Source organism: Quercus lobata, unplaced genomic scaffold (assembly GCF_001633185.2).
Source record: "Quercus lobata isolate SW786 unplaced genomic scaffold, ValleyOak3.0 Primary Assembly Scq3eQI_73, whole genome shotgun sequence".
Taxonomy (NCBI): domain Eukaryota; kingdom Viridiplantae; phylum Streptophyta; class Magnoliopsida; order Fagales; family Fagaceae; genus Quercus; species Quercus lobata.
The window spans coordinates 1,083,027-1,105,241 of NW_022154703.1; the positions used below are offsets into that span (position 1 = coordinate 1,083,027).

A 22,215-nucleotide genomic window follows, 5' to 3' on the forward strand; every position below is an offset into this window, starting at 1 on the left:
CAAAATATGTATCCTAAATGGTTATATTTTCAAAACATGTAATCTTAGGCTACAACTAAATTTGTAGCCAAACTTTATCCTTAAACTTTGGTTCCCTTAACAATATATATACAATATATGCAACAATTTCAAAATAAGAAAATTTGTAGAAAGAAATTGTAAAACTTTATGTATTTACTTTTTTTTTTTTTTGGTCAATATATGAAGTTTCTTAATAGTCATTCTAAAAAAAATTCCTGAAGCCACCACTATCTCAAACACGTTTAAAGGAGTGGAAAGGTACCTAGAGGTTCTTCAGTGGTGTGCCAACGAGACTCTTGAATGCTTAAATTAACAAAAATCCTTTTGATGATGAAAAGTTTTCTAAGGATATTTTTAATAGAGTAATGTCATACCATTCCTTATGACCTTCTCTTTTACGCTTGTCTAAAAGAGTGGATGGCTCTGCCATTCAAGGATGTCATTTGAAATTAGAATCATTACACCCTTTGGAAACGGAATTGAATGAAAATTTTGAATTGAATAAATTTGATATTTAAATGACTTAATTGAATGAAAATAAAGTTAGAAAACTGAAATAAATTTCAATCAAATTTAGAGAGAGAAATTTATATTTTAGCCTTTGCATTACTATGTAAAAAGATTAAAAAAAAAAAAAAAAAAAAAAAAAGACTATTAGAAGATCATGAGGTTGATTTTTTCCAAAAGTAATTTGGTCCCCATTGAAAGATACACAATTCTTTTATAGGACAAGGATTTCTTACACACAAGCCTGCAAGGCTACAGCACAAACAGGAATAGGTGTCAAAAAAAGAGAGAGACACATGCAAGGGTCATGTGCAACGCACCTAACCCATCTTAAGAGAAAATGGTTAACCTAACAAGAATAGTTTCTCTCTCTCCTTCATCTAAATCTAAAGCTGACAGCACCCACACAAGGCCAGGCCTCTCTCTCTTTTTCTCTCATCCCCCTCCTCCTCCTTTGTTTTTTTTAGGAACCCTAGACTAGCAAAGAACCACTGCCTTTGTGCCATAGATTGTAGGCAATTTGAAAAGAAAAATGCTATTGCTAGTACATGTCCTTCATACTTACATTTTCTTTTCCCTCATAAGCCAATATGAAGGCATTCAGAAGTACAGGACCATTAGACAATGTGAGAACATATAACAAAGTAAAGCACCCAAATAAGAACATTTCTTTCCAATGGATTAAAATGATTGATTGTAGGATTGATGTTTGGGATGTTGATTTTGCTCTCTTTTGCTTATTCAATTGCTCCAATAACATACATACAGTAACAATTTTCATTTGGGGTTCTTGAAAATAAATAAATAGATAAAATTTATAAAAAAAAAAAAAAAAAAAAAAAAAAAGAGGATGAGAGAGAAAAAGAGAGAGAAGAGAGAGGAGGGTTTGAAGAGAGAGACGTTTGACCTTGTGTGGGTGCCATCAACTTTAGATGAAAGAGAGAGAAAGAAACTGTTAACGTTAGGTTAACAATTTTCTCTTTTTTTTGACACTTGTAGTAAACTTGTGTGCATGAAATCTCTATCCTTAATTATATATACTGCCTATATTCCCTTATATGTACTGCCTCGGTTTTATTTGATTTTCCATCTTAAAAATCCAACATTCTTAGAAAATTCTGAACAAAATATCATTTAATACTAGTGTTTTCAATTTTAATACAGTGTTTCTAAATAAAAATGTTTTGAGCTTTTAATGTTCCATTCTGAAAGCTCGGATTTGTGTGAAAACACAAGAACTTGTTTAGACTTCCAATAAAAATTACGGCTAAATTGTTTTAACTCTAACTTAAACTAATTGTGGAATAAGAGTAAATGAGCACAAACAACCGATAACACTACCCTAAATTATATTCATCCATTATCAACAATAAAAGAAAAGCTTAAAGAGTAGGGAAGAGAGATGCAAACACAAGATAACACCGATGTAACCACCCTGCCCTAACTGTGTAGATATTGTCCGCTTCGGAGCCTCATACCCCTCACGGTTTTGTTCTCCCTCAAAGCACATCGCAGTGGGGGAGAACAAAACCGTGAGGGGTATGAGGCCCCAAAGCAGACAATATCTACACAGTTAGGGCGGGGTCGTTACAAATGGTATTAGAGCCATGCCCAAGTCAGAAGTATGGGCCCCACACGCGAGGACACGTGTGCCCGTAAGGGGGGTGGATTGTAGTGATCCAAAAAGAGGGGGGGTCTTGCATTCTATGGAATCCCACATCGCCTAGGGAAGCATATGGGAATGTGTTTATAAGGAATGACCTTCTTTCAATGTGTAGAGGTCTTTTCCCCTACTATTGTGTGCTTTGAGGGAGAACAAAACCGTGAGGGGCATAGGCCCCAAAGTAGACAATATCTACACAGTTGAGGCAGGATCGTTATAAATGGTATCAGAGCCATGCCCTAGTCGGAAGTGTGGGCCCCACACGCGAGGACACGTTTGCCCATAAGGGGGGTGGATTGTAGTGACCCAAAAAGGGGGGGTCTTGCATTCCATGGAATCCCACATCGCCTAGGGAAGCACATGAGAATGTGTTTATAAGGAATGACCTCCCTTCAATATGTAGAGGTCTTTTCCCCCATTACTGTGTGCTTCGAGGGAGAACAAAACCGTGAGGGGTATGAGGCCCCGAAGTGGACAATATCTACACAGTTAGGGCGGGGTTGTTACAGATGGTATCAGAGCTGGCCCGGTAATCCCGTGTGGGCTCAGAGACACTACCCCACAAAGTGGGCCCTAACAAGGACGTTAGGGATTTAAGTGGGGGAGATTGTGATGCCCCAATATGATTGATGTATGTGGGTGTGTAATGAATCCCACATCGGGTATTTACTAGGTAGATTTGGGCTTTATTAACAACTATAAGGAACCTCAATTGTAATTAGTCCTTTTGAGATATAACGCAGATGTGGCTAGCGCTTTTCCTTGGGTCGTTACAGATGGTATCAGAGCCATGCCCTAGTCGGAAGTGTGGGCCCCACACGCGAGGACACGTGTACCCGTAAGGGGGTGGATTGTAGTGACCCAAAAAGGGGGGGTCTTGCATTCCATAGAATCTCACATCGCCTAGGAAAGCACATGGGAATGTGTTTATAAAGAATGACCTTCCTTCAATGTGTAGAGGTCTTTTCCCCCCACTGCTGTGTGCTTTGAGGGAGAACAAAACCATGAGGGGTATGAGGCCCCAAAGCGGACAATATCTACACAGTTTGGGTGGGGTCGTTACAACCGAGATATGTTATCAAAGAGGAAACTGAAGAACACGGCGAAAAACCTCTCCACAACCCTCCAAGTCGAAATCAATCCACTAGAGAATAAAGTTGGAGTCCAAGCCTAGTCTACCCAATGTACTTGAGCCCTCCAAGCTCCTGCTACCAACTAGTTTCTTGGAACTCACTTAACAGTCAAATTAGGTGTGGTAAGTGTTTCGGCTATCAACCTCTTAAGGATTTAGAGATGGAGAGGTAGGAGTAGAGGAAAACCATAAGAAAATGTATAGAAGATTGTAGGTATAATAATCTCTAACTCTCAAGTGTATTTTCTAGGGTTTTCTCTCTAATAAACATTCTTTACAATATGTGGGTAATAAGAGTATATATAGTGTGGGTAAAGACTTGGTAAAACAAAACATGACATTTTGCCAAACTGAACATTTTGCGAGTATTTCGCAGGAAGTCCTTATCTGCGAGACACTCACGAAATCCTCCAGGTTGGCATGACTTTTCGCCTTCCATTCATGTGCTCTACACGTGGCTATTTCGCGGGTAATCTTCTTGTGAGACACTCTCGAAATCCACTTGTTCATTCTTTTAAGCTTGAGTCTTCATACTCTCTCACACTCATCCCTTACAATTAAAAACCCACAAAAATATAGAGAAATATAATTGAAGAAATTACAATTAAATTTGACACAGAATTAAAACCAACACAAAATAGTTGTAAATTACAACTTTACACATTCCATAATTTGAACTTAAATAAAACAAAAGAAAAGGTATTGTTGAATTTGTCAATTAAGAACAATTAGCATTTAGCAAGTAAAATAAAAGAAGAAAAGTACGTAAAATCATACAAATTGAAAGATATAGATATTTAAAGTACAAGGCTTGTATTTTAGTGATATCATTTAATCTTTTTATTAAGAGAATCAGAGTTCAAAAACGTATCATTTTCCTACTTCTTTAGAAAAATCAATTAATAATGGGTGATGAGGACAATTTTGAAATATAACAAAATAATACACGTATAAACAATGCAAGACATACACCTCTTCCCGCATCAAAATTTTCATACTACTAATTAAGTGTTAACTTGTAATTAATGCATAAGTTGACATAATATGATGAAGTATCTGCAGTAGACAGTAAGTGAATATATTGTAAAAGTATTATTATTGGGCCACCCACTTGGTGACAGCTCAGAACACAAGACTGAAAAAGATCTAGGATCACAAAATTTTCAAACTTCTACACTGAACAAGAAGTGAAAGTATAATTAGGGAAGAAAAAAAATAGTAAATTATAATAATTAACTATTCACAATTTTTCTTATAAGAATTGTGAAATAATTTATGATTTTCTAACTATTAATACGCCCTATCTAAGTATTACTCACGATTGGGTCGTTATTACATGTCGTATATTATATTATTTGAATATACAAAGCGTGTGAAATTGAAACACCTTGGTCAAGGCACAAATATTGAAGCATGCAAAGTTCAACACTTGTACGTAGGAGAAAGGAAATGATCAAAAAAAATTTAGGTAATTATATGTTCTTTTTTCCCTGAATTTTAAACAAATATACGTGGTTTCAATATGCATGCTCCTCTTCTTTCTCTCTCTCTCTCTAGTCAAAGTTGAAAAAAAATTTAATTAAATTTTTAATTGAAGTCTAATTTTGCATCACGTGTCTCATCTAATTTTTAAATTTATATGTCAAGTAAATTATTAGATGCAAAAGTCAAAGAGTCTAAATTCAATTAGATTTTAAATTGAATTTTAATGAAGTTCAATTTTGCATCATGTATTCCATTTAATTTTTTATTTTTGTGGTAAGTAAATTATTATGTGCAAAAACCAAAAAGTTTATATCTAATTAGATTCTAAGTTATATATATATATATATATATATATATATATATATATCTCAAAAAAAAAAAAATTAGACCTTTTCAAGTACTAGGAACATGTGTCCATATTGGTATCATGAATGCCGGTGAGAAAGTAATTGCAGTTTAACTATTCCAAATTATCAATTACTTCTAAAATTATAAGAAAAATTACTTGTTTATTATGGATATATATTGAGATATAAGCTAAGCATATGTTCATCGATTGACGAATTTTCTGTAGAAGAGCTAGTAAGTATAATCTATTACTTTCCCCTGCAAAACTCCAGAGCCTTTCTTTTGCTAATACTCGCAGTCTATGCACTTACCAGCTCCATTAATTCCCAGCCAACTATAATTGATTACTTTTGTTTAGATGAATCTAGGGAGTATTTGTTTTGTCGTAATGTGCTCTTTGATGTAATCCACATTAAGATAATTTGACATTAATTTTTTTTGTTTATTTTATTTTTTTAATATTATTATAATTTAAAATTTTACAAAATATGTCATATTACCTTAATCTCATTGTCTTTTTAAACAATGTGGTGTTGTATTTATTGAGATTACATTAATTTAAAATTACAATAATGTAATATCACGATATAATGTAACACCAACCGAATTACATCTATCACATCCAACTTCTATTGGATTCTTTACACTCTAAAGCTTCCCAAAACTACAGCTTCTACAACGAAAAGTAATAGTAAACGTCAAAAAAGCTACCAAAATTCCCATCACGTTTTGAAAATTCTTTATTATAAAGTAGATGTTTTATTCATATTAAACATCAGCCATAGACATACACATAGGTTCACGGACGAATTTCCATTGAAGCCTAAGAGTTAAAATGTTTTCCCTCCAATACAACACAACCTGTCACTTTTATTTGCAGTCTTTTCCCTTATCAGCTCCGTTAGTTCCCAGCCTTCCTACATTAAGCACTATTGTAATCCGACAACTGAAACCGCCAATCCAACAAACGAAGCTGCGAACGCCACTTACCAATCCAGTCTCACAGTCCTGTTGAATTCTTTATCATCTAAAGCTTCCCAAAACTACAGCTTCTACAACGAAAGCTCTAATATTGGCATCTACAGCCTCTACCTCTGCAGAGGTGATGTTTCTAATGGTACCTGCCGAGGCTGTATAAGCTTTGCGACCCAAGATATCACAACTCGATGTCCATCTAACAAAAGTGCCATCATATGGTACGATCAGTGCATGTTACGCTACTCCGATGTTAATTTCTTAGGAGTGGCATCAAAGAAGCCCCAGCTCATCTGGTGGAATACTGACCGGAATATTTCTGCACCTGACCAACTAAATTTTAACGCACTTAGTCTATTACACGATCTAATAGTTCATGTCGGGACAACAGATATGTTGTACCAGACTGGTGTTAAGGAAGTGACATTGAGTGATGGGCCTACGAATGGTTCTGGGTTGGTGCAGTGTACTAGAGATATCGATGTTGGTTCATGCGGCCAGTGCTTAAGAGGGTTGATGGATGAAGCCCAGAAATGTTGCGAATCCAAAATTGGGTGGCGCGTATTAGCCCAAAGTTGCAATCTGAGGTATGAGAACTACTCTTTCACTGAGCAACCACCAGCAACCCCACTGCCGCCACCACTGCCCCAATCCGTGCCTGCAGCACCGCAGCCGTTGACGGCGCGTGATAGTGGTAAGTCAGTCGGTATTTTCACAAACAATTTGGGTTTATTCAGCTGTTCATTTATTAAATATTACTCATATTTTTACCGATATAGTAGGATTAGATGATCATGTTTTTGCTTAAACTTTTTCTCCAAAAAAGAAGAAAAAAAAAAGAAAAAAAAAAAGAAAAAGAAAAAAAAGATGATCACACTTAAGAAATAAAAATAAATCAAATGATAACATTATTAAACTTAAAAAATTATTTAAGAGGGACCTGATTGGAAGGGGAAAAAGATTCTAAATAGAGGATTAAATATAATACTCTTTCTATTCTAAATTGTCTGGCTTGCATGAAAAACTCAACTATTTAGGAAAATATCATTAAAAGTCTTATCTTATTTTTTACTTTTAAGTTATAAATTTTATAAATTGCTCTCAAACAAATTTATTAGAAATTACTATGCATATAAAATATACAAAAGAATTTATGGTGCTTAATTTCCAAAGTTAATAAGTTATCATAGATTACAAACTCTATTGTTTCACTACTCCTTCCATTACAAACTTAGTGGTTTTAGATTACAAAGTTAATTTCAAATTTAAATTCTATATTAGCCAAGCCTCATCAAAATTCAATCTGAATCTTCTAATCAAATTTTAATACAAGTATTGATAACCACCACCACTTCTAGGCAAGTTGGTACCCGGTTTGTAAGCAACCTATTACTTGGGGGTTCGAGCCCCCGCATTTATCAAGCAAAAAAAAAAAAAAAAATTTACAAGTATTGATAAATTATACGAGGGCTTAACAAGAATGTTAATAAAATAATAAGGATCGAGTTTTCAAAAATGACTTCATTTTGAGACATCTCAAAAATAGAATATAGGCTAAACAATTTGGCACAAGGTGAGTAGCAATTTTAAAGATGATATAAGGTTTAATTGGGACAGAAAGAGTAATAGTTTTTGAGATGATATGGCTTAATTGGGATAAAGAAGCTAGATAAACTTCTATTTCAACTCACAAACATTGAATGTTTTAGTCTACAACTTGCAGAAACTCTCCCTTATGTTTACTTCAGTACTTTTTTTTTTTTTTTTGATAACAATGTTTACTTTAGTACTTTCATAGTTGCATTACACTGTCTCTCATCTGGCGATTTAATTCCTCTTTTTTCTTTATAAATTTTTTTTATAAAATGGGCTGAAAAGAAGAAATTGAAATAAAATACGTTTGAAGTTGTAGAAATTTGAAAAAGGGTAGCTGTCTAGCTAATCACATAAATAACATTTGAGTTATAATTGGGCTAGGGCTTTTTTTTCTTTTTTTCTTTTCTTTTTTAATTATATAGTGATAGGACATATGTGTTTCACATGTTAAGAACATATGTCTTGATTTTATATAATTGGCTTATCCTTTGACAAAATGCACTTTACTTGTACTTGGATAGATTTAGGACGTTTCAAATACTTCAAGAAACCTTGTTTCAAGATCACGTATTGAAGCTTTCAAGTCTGTTCAAGAAAACAAGTTCAGAGTACAAAATCATTAAAGCTCGACAGCTGGTCAACGGCTGCATCTATCGAGCTTAAGGAAACTGTTCTTCATTCGGTGTGCTCGACACCTGCTCGACACCCGCTATCTGTCGAGGTTTAAGATTTTCAGAATTTCAATATGATTTTCTTGGGATTCGTGAATATGTCTTTGGGCCTTTTTTTCTCCTAAACCTAGACATATAAAAGGATCAGTTTAAAGGCCGCCAAAGGGTTCACAAGTTACACAAGCTTTGAGCAAACTCTGTTCAAGCAAATTGTGACCGGAGACAAAGTTCTTGCTCTAGTTCATCTCTTTCTCTTAAAGAAGTTGCTGTGTATGTGCACCATAGGATTTTGTGACCAAGCATCTTCTTGATCTTCATCGTTTGGATGAACTGAAAAACTTTGCAACCAACAACCTTCTTAGTTGGTGATTGAAGTCACGTACTGGGATCCACGCAATTGGTTAGTCACGTACTGGAAGTCGTGCATCTGAAAGGGGAACTGTCACTACAGAACAAGTCCAATTGGGTATTGGGGTAAGGGTTCAACTGTAAGTTGGTAAGGTACTTGAATTCTTTTACTTGTAACTGCTTGTTGTGATAATAGTGGAGTTTCAGGAGTGGTGACCTAAAAATCACCCGGTAGGGCTTTTGCCGTTAAGTTTTCCCCATTCGTAAACAAATCACCGTGTTATTTAGTTTCCGCTGCATATTTAGTTTATTGGTGATTTGTTTGTACTACCACGCGTTTGCATGATAAATTGATTGATTAACAACTTGACTAATTAATTAATTAATTTTTTATCACAAGGGGTCATTCAGTTTGTAGCCTATCAAGTGGTATTAGAGCGGGCATACTCTGATTAGGGTTTAATCTTTGCTGTGTTGATCCATTGACCCCTGTTTGTCATAGATAGAGGACAGTCATTAATTATACCTCCTTTATTTGATGGCACTAACTATGCATACTGGAAAGTACGCATGAGTGCTTTCTTGCAGTCTTTAGATGAGAAAGTGTGGCAAACTGTGGAGTTCGGCTGGACTAAGCCTACAGAAGCGCTAGCCGACTGGGATGATGCCAAGATTAAGGCGAACTTCAACAGCAGAGCTTTGAATGCATTGTTCAGTGCTGTCACCAATGAGGAGTTCAAGAAGATATCCTCTACTGAAACTGCCAAGGAGGCTTGGACCATTCTCTAGACAACCTATGAGGGTACTAAGGCTGTCAAAGACTCAAAACTTCAAAGGCTCACTACAAGCTTTGAAGAGATAAAGATGGAGGAGGATGAGTCTTTCGATGAGTTCTATGCCAAGTTAAAGGACATAGTGAACTCAGCTTTCAATCTTGGGAAAACCATTCCTGAACCCAAGATTGTGAGGAAAGTGCTCAGATCTCTACCTGAGAGATTTCACACCAAGATTACGGCAATAGAGGAATCAAAGGATATTGACAAGATTTCTCTGACTGAGCTGGTTGGAAACTTGCAGACCTACGAGCTAGAGTTGACAAGAATAGGCAAGTCGGGTAAAAGCAAGAGTATGGCACTGAAGGCCAAGAGTAGTGAAACAAATGAATCTTCTGATGATGAAGATTCCAAGATGAAGTCCTACATCACCAGGCAGTTAAAGAAGTTCATGAAGAACGCCAATGGAAAGGGTTTGGACAAGGACCACAGGCAATCCAGTTCTTCCCAATTTAAAGGCCAAGACAAAGGGAAGAAGGATGCTAAGGAATGTGGTCAGTACATTGTTCCCTTAGGATCTAAGTGCTTTGGGTGTCAAGGCTTCGGTCACATGAAGCATGAGTGTCCCACATATCTCAAAAGCATTGGGAAGAGCAAGGCACTTGCTGTTACCTTGAGCGACACTGAGCCTGAGGATGATTCCGACAATAAAGATGACAGAATCTTAAATGCCTTCACAGCCACAGTCAATCCTACTAATGGGATTGTTGAAGATGTGGTTGAAGAAGAGGAGCTGGTGGAATCTAAGTTTGAGAAGATGGATGACCAAGATGACATCCATATAGCCTATGAGAAGCTGTATAAGCTTTCCGAGAAGCATGAGAAATTATATAGGCTAACCACCAAGAAGCTCAGTGATGTGGAACTTGATCGTGAGGAGCTTTCCACAAAATTTGATGAAGCCAATCAGACTATTGGAGCACTGAGATTCGAGAACAATTTCTTGGCTGAGAAGACCAAGAAGCTTGAAGCGGGGCTGTTTCAAGTCAGAGCTCAATTGGAGAGGACTTCAAGCGCAAAACTAGATGAGATGTTGAGCATTCAGAAATCTGCTTCAGATCGAACAGGTTTAGGGTATGGTCTTTCTTCCTCTAATACTGCTTCTTCTAGTATTACTGTTTTTGTTCCTCCTGCTAATAATGTTAAAACTAAGAACAATGAGATTAAAACTAAATTAGCTAGTGAGAATTTAGATAAGGGTAAATCTATCTTAGAAGCACCCCCTAAACTTGAGAAGAAAGATGTTAAAAAACCTAGGGCTAAGAAGGCTAACTCTCAAAAATTTAAACAAAAGAAGCAGCATCTCTATCATCATTGTGGAGCTACCGGTCATACTCGACCAAATTGCTATAAGTGGCTTGCCACTCAACAGAGCAACGGCTTGATAGCATCTGGGTACTAGGATTAGCTTCAATCCTCTCTCGCTCCCCTTGGTGATCTTTTCAAAACCCTCATGTTCCTTTCGAACTTGAATGGGTTTAATTCTTCCCCTTCACCGCCGGTTCAAGGGTTTGCTAGACGGAAAGGTTCTTCTAAGGTGTGGAAGGAAAAGGGCTTCAAGTGATTCTATCACTTTTCTCTCTCTATTCATGCTTTTTTTTTTTGTGCATTACTTGTGTTTTGCTTTCATGTTTTGAATCAGTCTAGTTTCTATGCTTTGTTTGTTTAACATGTTTTTGTTTGATTATTTTTTAATTTTTTCTTTGTTTTGTTTTTCTTTATAAAAATTAAAAAAAAATTGAAAAATCAGAAAAATACAAAAATAGTGTGTGTTTTGTACATTGGTACTTGTGTACCTTGGATGGCCATTGAAACAAAATCTTCTGAATTTTGTATCATTTGTAGCTTAGATGAGCATCTCTATGCACAACTAAGCAAGTGAGTTTTGTGGCTCGTGTTTGTGATGAGTACGATTAAGTTGTCTCTTAAACTTAACATGCATGTCACTCTTTTTGACGGGAAGGACTAAAAAATCCTGAGAGAAAGGCATAAATAACCATCTCACCACTGTTGCCCGCCAATTATAATAAGACACCTGTATGCTTCGGCATAGTAAAAGTGCAGTGTCAATGATATTTGTGTGCCTAGGCATAGCAAAATTTGAATGTCAATTATCATTGGGTATTTCTTTTCTCTCTCTAATAAGCCCATGCATGATATGTTTAAAAGAAAAATATGTAAAAAAAATTAAAAGCAAAAAGATCAAAAATGCTTTAAATATGATTGCAAGCATGTATTCTATGAGATGTGGGAGTTATAGGATGTACCTCAAAGGTGATAGTTCCCATCAAGCAGTTATGATTGTGTGTGAGTTTAAGTGATTTTCTCATATCTCAAATCCTCATAACATATATACACTTATGCAATCTTGCGATATTTTTCACACACAACACGCAATTTTCTTTGCTATTCTTGATACATGTGCAGGTACAATGTGATTTGGCCATCACGAGATTTTACATGTATTAATGTATGCTCACTAAACTGTCTCGACTTATTTTTTGAAATATAAAATTGGTTAGACTTGTTTTGTGTGTGTGTGTGTGTGTGTGTTTGTGGAGATCCATGTGCTTAAATTTTCATTTGAGAGATGATTTTAAGAGCTTAATATGTTGATTGGATCGTTGGTTGAGTTGCATGTTGGATTGCAATCATGTTTGTGTTTTTCACATCTCGAAAAATTGCTTTTAAAAGCTGGCTCGACACCTCCTCGATATCTCCTCGATAGCTGGCTATCTGTCGAGCTTCCTTAAGCTTTTTCTTATCGCAATCTCGCCTGCACCTCGATACTTGGTAGATCTATCAAGATTGGATTTGTATGCTCGATAGCTTCTCGATACCTGATGGATCGATCGAGCTTCTGTTCTTAAATTTGATGTGTTGATCCTCGATACCTCCTCGACACCTCAACTGTCAATGTGTATTTTCTCAACACCTCCTCGATAGATCCCTCGATACCTGTCGATACCTGCATCTGTCGAGAATTATTGGCTTTCCTATATAAAGCTCATGTGCGATCCGGTCTTCATTTCCATCGATCTCTCTCTTGATACTTCTCTGTTTCTCTCCCAAAAACTCTCCAATCTCACTCCTATCTTGGTTCTCAAGGATTTTCCAAGGTTTTTCAAGTTTTTCCTCACTTGGTAAGTTTCTAATCCTTTCACATTCATGCATTTCATATTTTGAAATCTAGGATTTTGGGGTTTTTGGAAATTTTTGGGGTTTTTCAAAATTGATGAGATTTCATTGAAATTTTGGGTTGGGTTTTCACTTAAATGTGTTTAAAACCTCATACATTACATCACATTAGCATTATAATGGTCTTGCCATGCATTTAGATGTGTGCTATATGATTGTGTGCTGGTAGGTTTGGATTGGGCTGAGCCCATGATGAAATTTCTTTTGCATGTCACATGTTTATGCATTTCCCATGCATACATACTTCTTTTCAATATATTTGATATATTTGAAAATGTTTGGGACTTTTCTGATTGTCTTTCTTTTTCTCCCTCTCTGTTATTTACGTTAGTCGTGTCTATGGCACCTAAGCGTAAATCCACTCCAGCCCGGAACCCTCTTCGTTCCGGTGCTTCTTCTTTGTCTGATCCTACCTTATCTCATATCCGGTTCCATGATGATGATGCCTTTAAGGCATTTTTAAAGAACTTTTCTCGACTAGGAATTCATTCGGAATTGTCAGATTTTGCTGACATCGACCTTCCTTCTCTCATTCACAGTAGGAGATGGGAGTCACTGTGTGATGCCCCGCTCACCTGTCCTCTCGTGCTAATCCAGGAATTTTACTCCAATATGCACGGGATTTATTGGTCAGTACCTCTTTTCTTCACTCGCGTTCAAGGTACGCGCATTCCTATCACACTGCAGCTAGTTGCGGATGTGCTTCGGGTTCCTAGGATAGAGTTTCCTGACTATCCTGGTTGTGAGCGTCTGAGGACTATGTCCAGGAATGAGCTTATGTCCGCTTTCTGTGAGCGCCCTACTTCTTGGGGTGAGCGTCTTTTTACACCATGTCGATGCTAAAGGTCCTAGATTCATGAACATGGTGATGACTTTTGTTTTGCATCCCCTCTCTCACTATAACTCCATCACAGAGCCTCGTGCTCGGTTTTTGTTGTCTCTTCTTGAGCATCTCACCATAGACTTCCCTTCTCATTTCATTCTTTCTATTATTGATGTTCATCTAGATTCGGCGACCCATGATAAGCTTATCTTTCCTTTCGCTATCATGAGGATTCTACGCCATTTTTCTGTTCCTTTTCTCCCATCTGACCATTTCACCATCATGTGTGCCATAGATTATGCTACCGTTAAACGTAGGGAGGCCCAACTTCGGTCGCGGCAGTCAGATTCAGCGACTCCTTCCTCTCGTTTCGCTCCATCCCGTTCGGCTCCATCCACATCGGCTCCTCCTTCCTCTTCGAGTGATGTGTCTCTAAGAGATATTATGGCACAGCTGCAGTGCATGGATGCTCACCTCGATATACTCTCTACGGTGTTGTATCAGGTGAACGTTCGTGTCGGTCATATTGCTCGACGTCAGGTGTCTATGGGTGGTTTTGCTCCTGAGGCTACTCCTTCACCACCTTCTCCTGTGGCTTCTGCTTCTAAGGATGAGGATGATTATGATGGTGATGACGATGATAGTTCAGATGATGATGATGGAGATGCTAGCTCTGCCGATGAGATGTCTACTTGACACTCTTACCATTTGTCATTCGTGACAAAAAGGGGAAGTAGTTTTGGTATGAAAGTGGTCTATCTTAGGGGGAGAGTTAGTATAGGATCATTTTGTTAGGGGGAGTGTTGATACATTTTTTAGGGATGTAGTGAGGATAGTATGTATCTATTCTTTTCTTTCTTTTTAGATACATTACTCTTGTACATGAGGTCTTGTGACCATTTCTAGATATACATTATACTTATTTCCTTATTTATATTGATGTATGTTTTTCTTTCACCTACCCCTTCATGTGTTGTTTCTTTTCGCTCTTTATACACATGTCTCTTATACTTGTATGCAATCTATTATTTCTATTTCACACAAAGATGCCTTGATGAGTTTTGTTTAAAGTGTTTCAGAAATGCAGGTTGTCAAAGTCTACTTGTCATAAACTCTCTTCTTGTAAAGTTTTTTAAGAGTTTGTATTAGGATAGATTTTATTGTATTCAACAAGTGAATATGAGTTGAGTGATTTATGACTTCTCTCATATGTTCATTTGTTTTTTGTGGTTTCGTCATGGATTGCCAAAGAGGGAGATTTTTAGGACATATGTGTTTCACATGTTAAGAACATATGTCTTGGTTTTATGTAATTGGCTTATCCTTTGACAAAACGCACTTTACTTGTATTTGGGTAGATTTAGGATATTTTAAATACTTCAAGAAACCTTGTTTCAAGATCACGTATTGAAACTTTCAAGTTTGTTCAAGAAAACAAGTTCAGAGTGCAAAATCATTAAAGCTCAACAGCTGGTCGACGGCTGCATCTATCAAGTTTAAGGAAGTTGTTCTTCATTCGGTGTGCTTGACACCTACTCGACAACTGCTCAACACCTGCTATCTGTCGAGGTTTAAGATTTTCAGAATTTCAATATGATTTTCTTGGGATCCATGAATATGTCTTTGGGCCTTCTTTTCTCCTAAACCTAGACATATAAAATGATCAGTTTAAGGGTCATCAAAGGGTTCACAAGTTGCACAAGTTTTAAACAAACTCTGTTCAAGAAAATTGTGACTAGAGACAAAGTTCTTGCCCTAGTTCATTTCTTTCTCTTGAAGAAGTTGCTGTGTATGTGCACCATAGGGTTTTGTGACTAAGCATCTTCTTGATCTTCATTATTTGGATGAACTGAAAAACTTTGCAACCAACAACCTTCTTAGTTGGTGATTGAAGTTGCGTACTGGGATCCGTGCAATTGGTTAGTCACGTACTGGAAGTCGTGCATCTGAAATGGGAACTGTCACTACAGAACAAGTCCAATTGGGTATTGGGGTAAAGGTTCAACTGTAGGTTGGTAAGGTACTTGGATTCATTTACTTGTAACCGCTTGTTGTGATAATAGTGGAGTTTCTGGAGTGGTGACCTGAAAATCACCCGGTGGGATTTTTGCCGTTAGGTTTTCCCCATTCGTAAACAAATCACCGTGTTATTTATTTTCCGCTGCATATTTAGTTTATTGGTGATTTGTTTGTGCTACCACGCGTTTGCATGATAAATTGATTAATTAACAACTTGACTAATTAATTAATTAATTTTTTATCACAAGGGGTCATTCAATTTGTGGCCTATCAAATAGGTTGAGGCATATTGGATTATGTATGAACTTGTAACTTTCATTTGTAAAAATTCATGATAATTTATATGAATTTTTACCAAGTAATTAAATTTATATATTTACAAATAATATATATATATATATATATATATTTAAATTTATTAATATAAAATATTATAAATTTTTAAAATAGTGGTAATCTTAAAACTGTACTCTGGAAACTATTGGTATCAAAATATATATTTCATTCCCCAACTCCTTCTTTCTTTTCTTTTTTTCCCCTTTTTTGTGAGAATCTAATTGACTTCTTCTTTCTATTGTCACTTCCCGTTTGATACTAAGGACGGCCATCACTAAATCCATAACCCATTGTCTCTGCTAAATGAAAACAATGATAATGAGGGTTGCTAATAGATTTGATTTGGTTAATCTATGGCAATTTTGGGCAGCTTATGTCCTCACATTTATTGATATTTGATATACCAAGGATTTGTGGTCTTAAGGAATTTTAAGCAAACCTTTTTTGAGAGAATATTCTAAGCATGCTTAGGTTATTTTATATGATGAGAAACAGGAGATGGAGGAAAGAAGACAACAAACACGGTAATCATTACTATATCATCAATTGCATCAATTGCAGTAGTTGCAGCTTTCTTGGGTTTCTGGTATTATTCATCCTCAACCAAGACGAAACAGGAGCAAGGTAGATTTGATTTAGCCAATCTATAAAAATTTGTGATTTTTTAAAATAAATAATATTAAATATTTTTTTTGTAGAAGTTTATTAATTTTTTAAAATGTAATTTGTTACTAGAAGGAGAAACAAGCCAAGAAATTCCATTACGAAATATTTTCGCAAGGTCACATTCAATACTAGCGGACAGCAGTTTGCTTGCAAGGGATGATGAAGATGATGGAGAAATACATTATTTCGATTTTACTACCATATTGACTGCTACAAACAATTTCTCTGATGTCAATAAGCTAGGAGAAGGTGGTTTCGGCCCAGTTTATAAGGTTAAAAGTTTTTATTATTTTTTTTTTTTATGCATATGCATTTTTTGGAAATTATTTGAACATTTGCATTTGAAATTAATATATAGTTAGGATCAATGACAACTAAAAGACTGCATCATTTGATTTTAGGATAATCATACCATCATTGAATGCTTAGTGTTGTAACAAGTACATAGCAATGTATCTCTACCAACACCGTGTCAAAAGTTTTCATTGACAAAGGATGTTTCCAATGCTTCTAGGGCAAGTTGATTAATTGAAAGGAAATAGCAATTAAAAGACTTTCAATGAAATCTAATCAAGGTCTCGAAGAGTTTAAGAATGAAGTGATTTTAATTGCAAAGCTTCAGCACAATAGTCTTGTGAGGCTCTTGGGATGTTGCTCAGAAGGAGATGAACAACTACTAGTCTATGAATACATGGCCAACACTAGTCTCGATGCCTTCTTGTTTGGTTTGCTCTCTCTCTCTCTCTCTCAAACATTTTGCACTATTAATTATAGGCCAATTCATGGCAAAATATTTCTATACATGAGAATCAACATCCTTAATACTACAATGCAGACCCACAAAAATGTAAGGAACTAGATTGGGAAAAACGCACAAACATTGTCAATATCTACATGAGGACTCTCGGTTGAGAATAATTCATAGGGATATGAAAGCAAGTAATGTGCTCTTAGATGATGAGATGAACCCAAAGATATTAGATTTTTGGCACCGCTAGGATATTTGGGAGAAATCAAATAGAAGCCAACACCATGAGAATTGTGGGTACATAGTAAGAAATCACTTCCCCTCATCCTCATTTTAATTCCATAAATCATTGATGCTGCTTTCTAAAGAAAGAAATTTTTGTTGAGGCATGATCAAACTTAAGTTTGGTCCCCTTGCATGCACGTTTTAGGAGAGTAATGGTTCATTCCATTTGCAACCCATTGCTTTTCAAAAAAAAAAACATTTTAAGTACACATTAAAATTTAGCATTGAAAGCAAATGGAAAACCTTACAATTTCAATCGTGATTTAGAGAAAGAATTTCAATCGTGATTTAGAGAAAGCTTTGTAAGAGCAAGGAATTGCAAAGGAAGAATGTCCACTTTCCATAAGTCATGGTTTTGTGAAAGTAGCTTATGCTCTTAATGATACAACAGTATATTTAGGAAAACTTAGCCTGCATTCTCTTTTATAGTAATTGAAAAGATATTGTATGATAATACTTATTTTTTTCATAGTGGATACATGGCACCAGAGTATGCAATGGATGGATTATTTTCAATAAAGTCTGATGTTTATAGTTTTGGAATTCTAATGATAGAAATTGATAGTGGAAAAAGAAATAGTAGCTTCTATCATTCAGAGCGTGCACGAAGTCTTCCATCATATGTATATCTCTCTTCCTTTTCTATATCTTGAGCTCAAATTAAGTTTTCACTTATTTTTGTAAGCTAAAGAAAAATTACCAATAGGCATGGCAACTATGGAAGGAAGGTAAAGGAGTGGAATTGACAGATGAGACCATAGTTGATACTTCTCCTATAAGTGAGGCTTTGAGATTGATCCATATCGCATTGTTATGTATTCAAGAAGATCCAAATGATAGACCTACCATGTCAATGGTCCTTCTCATGCTTGCAAGCAGATCGATGAATCTTCCTCTGCCATTAGCACCTCCATTTTCTGTAGGTAGGTTAATCATATCCGATCAATCATCAACTATTGACACCGGTACGGGATTCGAGATATCTGATCAATCTTCGACAAGTGCTTCAAGCAAGTGAAGAGATTAATTGGAGATCAATCGGAGCATGCTATTCAACAAGTTTTTTTTTTTTTTTTTTGAAACTGGAACCAAATGACTTTCATTAAATCAAAAGACTAGAATCCAAATACAGAGCATCCATAGCAGGGGGAGGATCCTCCTCCATCCATACAATATCATTATCAGATAACCTAGCAAATTTTGCCAAAGCATGAGCAACACCATTGGCACTACGCCTAACACAGCTACTTGAGATGGATCTAAAACCTGCAACCAAGCACCAAATATCTTCATAGATCAATCCAAGCCGAGAGAAGTTTGGTTGAGCCTGTGAAACTGTCTTCATAACCAGGGCATTATCACCTTCTAGTATCACCTCCATAAAACCAGCGTCTATAGCAAATTCCAAAGCTTTGTGACAAGCCATCACCTCCAATTCTTCACTATCCCTCATAGCACCTCCCTTGGCAGATACAGCAGCCATAACTTCACCATTCCTATTGCGAATAACAGCACCATATCCCGAAGTCGCACCATTATCAAAACTGGCTCCATCAAAATTCAGCTTGAAGAACTCTCCTTGTGGTGGCTGCCATGCTTGACTTGCAGGGATGTGGACTGATACAGGTACACTCAGTTGGTCTTGAGCCTCAACAAACTCTTTCAACAAGTTTTTCATTTCCCTGCAAATGTGTCAGGTTGGGAACAATAGCACGTGTACAAACATTCGTTCTATTTTTGTACTTATTCTTGCCATCTACATATAACAAATAATGGAAAACAAAACACGATGGAATAGACCTCTATCATCAAAGGGGGGTTGAATCATGGGATGAAACTTTTAATAAGAAATGTACCTAAATTTCCTAGATGCATAGATTTATAATTTATATGTAATTAATTAATATACTCTATGGTGAGATTTTCATTTGTATGCATTTGAATGTATGAAGACCTTCATCTTGAGAAGTTTTTGGAGCGAGACCACGACACATATTTTAATTTTAGAGATGTGAATCTTATGATAAATCAAATTTTTGTAATAATATTCCATTAAAAAAGGGCAGTTCTTCCAGAACAATATACCAAATCAAGCCAATTATATTGCCACCTACTTGGTAATAATGGTGGTCCATATGAAATATTAAACCCCTAAGATTCTTTTAATTTTTTTCCACTAGTTTGTACAACAACTTTCATATTATACCACATAGACATTTCTATTACTTGGATGGAGACCTTCCGATCACTTTGACAGAAGAAAAGTCATGTATGATTGAGCATGTATTAACTTCGGTGTACTGTATTTATCTTCATATGTTTGAACGAAAGTTACAATCTCCTCGTTAAACCCCCCAAAAAAAAAAGAAAAAAAAAGAAGCAAATTAAACTCACTAATCTTAACCAAAAATCATTTTAGTCCTTGAAGTTTGGAATTGATCATTTTAGTCAAATAACTTTACCTAAAAATCTTTTTATTTATTTAATTATTATGTTTGAAAATGATCATTTTAGTCCAATAAATATATTAAAAAATCATTTTAATCCTTTAAAATGGGTGTTTTAAAGTGATTTTTAAACAAATTTATCAGAGAAAGTGAGTCTTTAAACCCGCTAACATTGTCCAAATAATTTTAGTAATTTAAGTTTTAAAATAGTCATTTTAGTTTAGTAAATTTATCCAAAAACCATTTTAGTCCTTTAAGTTAGTCGTTTCAAGTTATTCTAAAACAAATTTACTGGACTATGTGAGTCTTTAAAAGACTCAAATGATTTTTGGAAAAAGTTATCATACTAAAATGATGAAATTTAAACTTGAATGAGTAAAATGATTTTTAGACAAGATTATCATACTAGAATGACTAAATTCAAATTCTAATGACTAAAATAATTTTTAGGATAAATTCCATTAACCTACCTCGAAGTTTGGGCAAATACCACTCAGGTTCAAAATATTTTAAAATTAACCAATTAGGTCCCTAAAAGACAACTAAATCCCTAACACCCTTAACACTGTAACCCCTCTCTCAGATCCCTCTTCTCTCTCTTCTCTTTCTTATCCTCTTGTTTCTCTCTCTCGCCTGTCTCTCTCTCCAACCTGACCCACTCTCTCTCAAGGGTATTCATTAGTCAAATTGGGAATAATTTTGGGTACTTTCACAACCGAATCGTTGTGGGCGATTTCCCTTTGACCAACATCGATCAAGATCGCTTGAAGTCAGTTTTTCAACATATATGGTGGTGATTTTCATTTAACTGTTTGTCGATGCTCTAATCTTTGATAGGAAAATGAGAATACCAGCCACACAAGCATGTAAAAATGAAGAAGACCTCAATATTATGAACCAGATCAGAGCCAACATTAATGAAATCTGGGTTCAAAATCGTTAGACCTCATTGATCTACGTTTCAAGCTCTTAAAAGAATAAACAAAAAAGGAGAAACTTGAGCTTCTTGGAAGTTGTGTTAAGAAAGCAAAACCGGATTTTGGTGAAAATGGTAAGTTGCTAAAGCATGTGGTTAATGCTCTTACCTCATTGTCTATGTGCATCTCCGGTTCTCATTCTTCCATCTCTCATCTCACTCCTTATGAGACACTCACTCCAAACTCTTGTTCCGTTTGGGTGAAAAAGGGTTCCTATGATTGAGCTTTTGCTCTTCTAGTCCTTGATCTAATTTTTTCAATTTTTGTAAGACTTTTCGTGTATTAGATGCTATATCCTCATGCATTTGTTCATCATGCATCAATTTATATGCATTGTTTTTGTTTTTTATCTTATTTTATGCTTTTGTTTTGTGTGTGTAAAAATCCAAAACCACATAAAAAGTACAAAATCAAAAAAGTTTGATCATATATGTTTGAGTACATATCACATGTAGGGTTTGGCTTAGTACCTTCGTACTAATGGCATAGTGTCTTTACAAACTTAGTCTTATTATGTATGCACATATGTTGAATGTGAGTGAAATCTAGGAATCTATGTTTGATTGTTGTAAATAGATGTTCGAGCTTGTCATGATTGTCTAGCCAATAGTCTTGATTGATCTTGATACATGCGTAGACTTGATCTTATATATCTCCTCACATTTAATTTTTGTCAAATAGCTCTTCAAATGCCAATCTCTAAAGAGAGAGAGAGAGAGAGAGAGAGAGCTGAAAAAGCCTTATTTTGAAAATTAGTTAGACTAAGAAAAGGTAGAGCAAAATGTATTCAAAATGTATGATGCCAAAGGAAAAAGCTTAATCCTCAAAGAAATATAAAAAATTTCATGGCATTGATGCTAAAAAATTGAGTTGTATTGATCAAAAGTATGGAAAAAAAAAAATGGAAGCCAAATGAAAAGCTATCAATCAATGTAAACACCTTAGTGAGGAGTCATATACTTTCATCTCTATTCATGAGATAGGTCTCTTGACTTTGTGTTATTTATGTATGACTTGATTGAATTGATTATTGAAGTTTCATGCTAGACTATGGAGTAATTCATACTTGATACTCATACACAATACACAAGTCTAATGTTCAATGAATATCTATTTCATTTGTATGATTGTACGTGT

General features: G+C 35.6%; 1 protein-coding gene and 1 pseudogene across 1 annotated transcript; one reads left to right on the plus strand and one right to left on the minus strand.

Annotated features, from left to right (window-relative positions):
- The first annotated feature begins 5,235 nt into the window (after positions 1-5,235).
- On the plus strand, positions 5,236-18,672 carry LOC115972770 (annotated as a pseudogene).
- An 84-nt stretch (positions 18,673-18,756) lies between these two features.
- LOC115972771 lies at positions 18,757-19,332 on the minus strand. Its single transcript, XM_031093026.1, has one exon. It carries the CDS (start codon positions 19,330-19,332, stop codon positions 18,757-18,759), a length of 576 nt encoding a protein of 191 aa, XP_030948886.1.
- Positions 19,333-22,215: the final 2,883 nt, after the last annotated feature.